Below are 6,814 nucleotides of genomic sequence, written 5' to 3'. Positions count from 1 at the left end.
TCCTGCTGCTGGGCCCGAGCAGTGCCAACATGGACTACCATGAGATCGGCCGTTCCATCTCCACCCTCATGTCCGACAAGGTCAGCCGCCGCCCGGCCGGGCCTCATGCCCCAGAGCCCACTTGGGATGCCCCCACCCAGCTTACCCAGCCTGGCCCCAGGCCCCCGGCCCTCGTCCCGTGTCCTTACTAGCCCCATCCTGCTTTGGCAGCAATTCCACGAGGCAGCCTACCTGGCAGACGAACGGGAGGACCTGCTGACGGCCATCAACGCCTTCCTGGACTGCAGCGTGGTGCTGCCGCCCTCGGAGGTGCAGGGCGAGGAGCTGCTGCGATCCGTCGCTCACTTCCAGCGCCAGATGCTCAAGAAGCGAGAGGAGCAGGTCCGGCTGTTGCCCCCGGGGGCTGGGCTGGAGCCCAAGTCAGCCCAAGATAAGGGTACGGGCCAGTGCAGGCCGGGAGCCAGGTCTGGGCTGCCGGCTGGGGGCTTGGGGGTTAGGCGGGAGGGTGGTCTGTTGTACGCAGAGGAGAGCGGGACGGGAGGAAGAGGGCTGTGACGGGCGCCCTGATGGAGGCCCGGGTTGCAGCGCTCCTGCAGATGGTAGAGGTGGCAGGTGTGGTGGAAGACGATCCCCTTCGGCGGACAGGCCGGCCTTTTGGGGGCTTGATCCGAGATGTGCGGCGCCGCTATCCCCACTACCTGAGCGACTTCCGAGACGCGCTCGACCCCCAGTGCCTGGCCGCCGTCATCTTCATCTACTTTGCGGCCCTGTCTCCTGCCATCACCTTCGGGGGGCTGCTGGGTAAGGAGAGGCTTCAGGTCGTGGTGGGGAGCGCACGGGTCCCCCCGGCCGCCAGCCCCTGAGCTGGCTCTTGCCGCCCTAGGAGAGAAGACGCGTGACCTGATCGGAGTGTCGGAGCTGATCATGTCCACGGCAGTCCAGGGCGTGATCTTCTGCCTGCTGGGGGCCCAGCCGCTGCTGGTGATCGGCTTCTCGGGGCCCCTGCTGGTCTTCGAGGAAGCCTTTTTCTCGGTGAGGCGCCACGGGCTACCCGGGCTGGTCCTTCCTGCCCAGCTCAGCTCCCCGTCCTCTTCCCCGAGCACTCCCACCCACCCCCGCCCCGGGCTCCGAATCTGACTGCCCACCGCGCCCCAGTTCTGCAGCAGCAACAACCTGGAGTACCTGGTGGGCCGCGTGTGGATTGGCTTCTGGCTGGTGCTGCTGGCACTGCTCATGGTGGCCCTGGAGGGGAGCTTCCTGGTGCGCTTCGTCTCCCGCTTCACCCAGGAGATCTTTGCCTTCCTCATCTCACTCATCTTCATCTACGAGACCTTCTACAAGCTGGTTAAGGTGGGTGGGCCTGACGGAACCTGGCCCAGGAGGGGCCGGGCTTTGGGACTGGAGGGAGCCGGGGGCATCCTGCCCCTTTGTTCTCCAAGCGTGAGGCCGGGCTGCCCCATGGAGCCGGCCATCAACGCCTTCCTGGACTGCAGCGTGGTGCTGCCGCCCTCGGAGGTGCAGGGCGAGGAGCTGCTGCGATCCGTCGCTCACTTCCAGCGCCAGATGCTCAAGAAGCGAGAGGAGCAGGTCCGGCTGTTGCCCCCGGGGGCTGGGCTGGAGCCCAAGTCAGCCCAAGATAAGGGTACGGGCCAGTGCAGGCCGGGAGCCAGGTCTGGGCTGCCGGCTGGGGGCTTGGGGGTTAGGCGGGAGGGTGGTCTGTTGTACGCAGAGGAGAGCGGGACGGGAGGAAGAGGGCTGTGACGGGCGCCCTGATGGAGGCCCGGGTTGCAGCGCTCCTGCAGATGGTAGAGGTGGCAGGTGTGGTGGAAGACGATCCCCTTCGGCGGACAGGCCGGCCTTTTGGGGGCTTGATCCGAGATGTGCGGCGCCGCTATCCCCACTACCTGAGCGACTTCCGAGACGCGCTCGACCCCCAGTGCCTGGCCGCCGTCATCTTCATCTACTTTGCGGCCCTGTCTCCTGCCATCACCTTCGGGGGGCTGCTGGGTAAGGAGAGGCTTCAGGTCGTGGTGGGGAGCGCACGGGTCCCCCCGGCCGCCAGCCCCTGAGCTGGCTCTTGCCGCCCTAGGAGAGAAGACGCGTGACCTGATCGGAGTGTCGGAGCTGATCATGTCCACGGCAGTCCAGGGCGTGATCTTCTGCCTGCTGGGGGCCCAGCCGCTGCTGGTGATCGGCTTCTCGGGGCCCCTGCTGGTCTTCGAGGAAGCCTTTTTCTCGGTGAGGCGCCACGGGCTACCCGGGCTGGTCCTTCCTGCCCAGCTCAGCTCCCCGTCCTCTTCCCCGAGCACTCCCACCCACCCCCGCCCCGGGCTCCGAATCTGACTGCCCACCGCGCCCCAGTTCTGCAGCAGCAACAACCTGGAGTACCTGGTGGGCCGCGTGTGGATTGGCTTCTGGCTGGTGCTGCTGGCACTGCTCATGGTGGCCCTGGAGGGGAGCTTCCTGGTGCGCTTCGTCTCCCGCTTCACCCAGGAGATCTTTGCCTTCCTCATCTCACTCATCTTCATCTACGAGACCTTCTACAAGCTGGTTAAGGTGGGTGGGCCTGACGGAACCTGGCCCAGGAGGGGCCGGGCTTTGGGACTGGAGGGAGCCGGGGGCATCCTGCCCCTTTGTTCTCCAAGCGTGAGGCCGGGCTGCCCCATGGAGCCACGGAACCTAGGCTGGTCCTTCCTGCTGCCCCCACCCCTTCCCCACCCACCCTCCCTCCCTGTCACCAATATATACACCAGAGCTTCAGATCAGTCTTAAAGACTCACGTTTGTTTTTTTTTTTAACTTGCAAATACATTCTTGCAAAAGTAGTATACATGCTTCACAGCATATAAGACGTATATTTCACAGTATCTTCTGTGAAATAAATTTTCAAAAATTTAAGATGTGAAAAGGGGGATCCTTATGAGCTTACTCTGCAATTATTTCATTACCTGTGAGGCTGAATATCTAGGTGGATGATTCGCATATCTTTAATAACGAAGGTAATATGTGCTTTTGTTTTTTTTTTTAATAACTTTTTATTTATTTATTTTTGGCCGCATTGGGTCTTTGTTGCTGTGCACGGGCTTTCTCTAGTTGCGGCGAGCGGGGGCTATTCTTCGTTGCGGTGCACTGGGCTTCTCACTGCGGTGGCTTCTCTTGTTGCAGAGCACAGGCTCTAGGCACGCGGGCTTCAGTAGTGGCTCACGGGCTCTAGAGTGCAGGCTCAGTAGTTGTGGCCTATGGGCTTAGTTGCTCTGTGGCATGTGGGATCTTCCCGGACCAGGGCTCGAACCCATTTCCCCTGCACTGGCAGGTGGATTCTTTTCTTTTTTTTTAATATATTTATTCATTTATTTGGCTGCATTGGGTCTTTGTTGCTGCGTGCGGGCTTTCTCTAGTTGTGGCGAGTGGGGGCTACTCTTTTTTTGGGGGGGGCTACTCTTCGTTGTGTTGTGCAGGCTTCTCATTGCGGTGGCTTCTCTTGTTGCAGAGCACCGGCTCTACGGGCTCAGTAGTTGTGGCTCGTGGGCTTTAGAGCGCAGGCTCAGTAGTTGTGGCGCACGGGCTTAGTTGCTCCATGACGTGGGATCTTCCTGGACCAGGGCTTGAACCCGTGTCCCCTGCACTGGCAGGCGGATTCTTAACCACCGTGCCACCAGGGAAGTCCCTGTGCTTTTGTTAAAACGGCGAACAATCCAGAATGTCAAAGGGAAAGGCCCCCAAGATGACAGACAGGGTCACGGTCTGGGCATCAGACCCACGTCTGTGTCTGTGTCAGGATCAGGAGATGATGTGCCCCCCAAGGTCCACCATGCTATCTGTGTTGCTCCTCCAGGCCTGGCTGGAGCCTCGTTCGCAGCTGCTTTCCTGAATTAGATCAACCCCTCTTTTCCCTTTTTTTTTTTTTTTTTTTTTTTATTTTTTGGCCACGCCGGGTGGCATGTGGGATCTTAGTTCCCTGACCAGGGATCAAACTGGCACACCCCCTGCATTGGAAGCTCAGTCTTAACCACTGGACCGCCAGGGAAGTCCCAGACCAGCCCCTCTCTTAATTCCTAGTTGTCTTGTGCTCACATCTGGTCACCTCGGTCATTTTCTTAATCAAGACAAGCTCCTTGAGGGCAGGCCAGCCACCCCCAGCCCTACCTGTCCCACTCAGCATATAGCCGACTCCCGGATGTCTCACCAGTTAAGCTGATAGAATCCTTTGTCCTCTCCCCAGATCTTCCAGGAGCATCCCCTCCACGGCTGTTCAGCCTCCAACAGCTCCGAGGCAGACAGTAGCGAGAACGCCACGTGGGCTGGGGCAGCAGCAGAAGCCACGCTGGGGCCGAGGAATGAGAGCTCAGCCGGGCCGTCCAGGGAGGGGAGGCCCCGGGGCCAGCCCAACACCGCCCTGTTGTCGCTGGTGCTCATGGCGGGCACTTTCTTCATCGCCTTCTTCCTGCGCAAATTCAAGAATAGCCGGTTCTTCCCTGGCCGGGTGCGCGGGCCGGCGGGCCCGAGGGAGGCGAGATCCGGGGGCAGGAAGGGGGGCGACTCGGAGTCAGGGCTGCGGCGAGGTGTGGGGCCTCTGAGCACGGTGCTCGCCCACAGGTGCGGCGAGTGATCGGGGACTTTGGGGTACCCATCGCGATCCTCATCATGGTGCTTGTGGATTACAGCATTGAGGACACCTATACCCAGGTACGGTGGAGCGCGCGCAGCAGTGAGGCGGCGCTGGACTCTGGATGTTCCCCTCCAGGCCCCCAAGTCCAGAGCTGCCTCTAAACTGGGCAGGCCTTTCCCACAGTACACCTCCAGTGTCCGCCCTGCCCAGTGCAGCTCAGGGCACTCCCTCCAAGGTTCACCTTCCCCCGGCCCCACCCTCTGCCCCGCAGAAGCTGAGCGTGCCCAGCGGACTCTCAGTGACGGCCCCAGAGAAGCGGGGCTGGGTCATCAACCCCCTGGGGGAGCGCAGCTCCTTCCCCGTGTGGATGATGGTTGCCAGCCTGCTGCCCGCCATCTTGGTCTTCATCCTTATCTTCATGGAGACACAGATCACCACGTGAGTGGTCCTGGCAGAGGCGGGGTGCTGTGCAGACGGGTACCGCCTGCTGCGTGGAGGGGCTGGAGCCCCCGGCAGGCTGGCTGCTGGAGTTGACTTTGTAGGCAGCAGAAAATCCCACTGACAGTTGCTCGGATGGGCACAGTACGGGCTGGGAGCTGTCCAGGAGGGTGGGGAGGGCCAGATAACCCAGTTCCATGATGGAACCCTCGCCCTGATGGAAGAGGCAGGGACCATCAGGTTCCAGAAACAGACAGAGGTGACTGACTGGGCACTCTGGAAAGACACAGTCGTCTGCCAGGCCGGGCCCGGGGCTCAGTGCGTGCCTGTCTCCGCCCAGGCTGATCATCTCCAAGAAGGAGCGCATGCTGCAGAAGGGCTCCGGCTTCCACCTGGACCTGCTGCTCATCGTGGCCATGGGCGGCATCTGTGCCCTCTTTGGCTTGCCCTGGCTGGCTGCTGCCACCGTCCGCTCCGTCACGCATGCCAACGCGCTTACTGTCATGAGCAAGGCTGTGGCGCCCGGGGACAAGCCCAAGATCCAGGAGGTCAAGGAGCAGCGGGTGACGGGGCTGCTGGTCGCCCTGCTTGTGGGTACGTTCGCGTCTCGCGCCCAGCCTTCCTGGAGGGGTCTTGGGGCCCCCGGGGTGGAGGGCCCTGGGGCCAGCTGTTACTTCTCCTCCTCCCCCAGGCCTCTCCTTGGTCATCGGGGATCTGCTCCGGCAGATCCCCCTGGCTGTGCTCTTCGGGATTTTCCTGTACATGGGAGTTACCTCCCTTAACGGGATCCAGTTCTATGAGCGGCTGCACCTGCTGCTCATGCCACCCAAACACCACCCAGACGTCACCTATGTCAAGAAGGTGAGACCCGGCTCGGAAGGGCCCTGTGCCTCTGCCCCCTCCTGGTCTGTGTGGGTCACCCTCCAGCCCCCCCCATCTGCCCACCCTGGCCAGTCACCATTCAGCCCGTGCAGACCCGTCTCCGGTAAGCACCCAAGGAGGCGCTTCCGTCCCACCCCTGTGGAGGGGAGAGGGGTCATCGTCCTCTGGATGTGGCGGGCCTAATGGCCCTCCGGGGACCGGGGCGCTCGGAGGCTGGGGAGAAGCCTGGGCTCACCTGTCTTGCCCTGCACCCCCCGACCCAGGTTCGGACCCTCCGCATGCACCTGTTCACAGCCCTGCAGCTGCTCTGCCTGGCCGTGCTCTGGGCCGTCATGTCTACGGCTGCCTCCCTGGCCTTCCCCTTCATCCTCATCCTCACGGTGCCGCTCCGCATGCTGGTGCTCACCCGCATCTTCACCGAGCGAGAGATGAAATGCGTAAGAGGCTCCCGCGCCCCTCCCCAGCCCCAATGGGTGGTCTTGCCGAGAGGTCGCGCTCAGCACCAACCTCCCGACTCTGTCCCTACCACAGCTGGATGCTAACGAGGCAGAGCCGGTGTTTGATGAGCGGGAGGGCGTGGATGAGTACAACGAGATGCCCATGCCTGTGTAGCTGCTGCCTGGATGGACAGCCGAGGGACAGATGGACAGAGGGAACAGGGGCTGGGGGGTGCTTGCCCCGTCCTCCTCCCTCCTCATTTTTATTTAAGTGAATAATTTAAAGTCCCCTTACCAGCGCCCCCGCAATAAAGTGCTTCGGCCCCCACCTATCCCCGGCCGTGTGTGTGTGTGTGTGTGTGTGTGTGTGTGTGTGTGTGTGTGTGTGTGTGTGTGTGTGTGTGTGTGTGTGTGTGTGTGTGTGTGTGTGTGTGTGTGTGTGTGTGTGT

At 61.8% G+C, this 6,814-nt stretch overlaps 1 protein-coding gene across 1 annotated transcript in view; it reads left to right on the top strand.

Moving 5' to 3' along the window:
* SLC4A2 (solute carrier family 4 member 2) overlaps window positions 1-6,540 on the top strand; it is a 14,930-nt gene extending 8,390 nt beyond the window's left edge. Inside the window, 12 exon segments of the mRNA XM_007469830.1 lie at window positions 3-80; window positions 211-436; window positions 586-801; window positions 884-1,032; window positions 1,156-1,350; window positions 4,222-4,482; window positions 4,596-4,685; window positions 4,880-5,046; window positions 5,387-5,640; window positions 5,738-5,907; window positions 6,192-6,365; window positions 6,460-6,540. Coding sequence (XP_007469892.1) covers window positions 3-80; window positions 211-436; window positions 586-801; window positions 884-1,032; window positions 1,156-1,350; window positions 4,222-4,482; window positions 4,596-4,685; window positions 4,880-5,046; window positions 5,387-5,640; window positions 5,738-5,907; window positions 6,192-6,365; window positions 6,460-6,540 — 2,061 coding nt within the window.
* The last annotated feature ends 274 nt before the right edge of the window (window positions 6,541-6,814 follow it).

The sequence above is a fragment of the Lipotes vexillifer genome, unplaced genomic scaffold, assembly GCF_000442215.2.
Source record: "Lipotes vexillifer unplaced genomic scaffold, Lipotes_vexillifer_v1.1 scaffold472, whole genome shotgun sequence".
NCBI classification, from domain to species: Eukaryota; Metazoa; Chordata; class Mammalia; order Artiodactyla; family Lipotidae; genus Lipotes; species Lipotes vexillifer.
The sequence above is the reverse complement of the archived record's forward strand: the minus strand, read 5'-3'. Positions and strand labels throughout refer to the sequence as shown.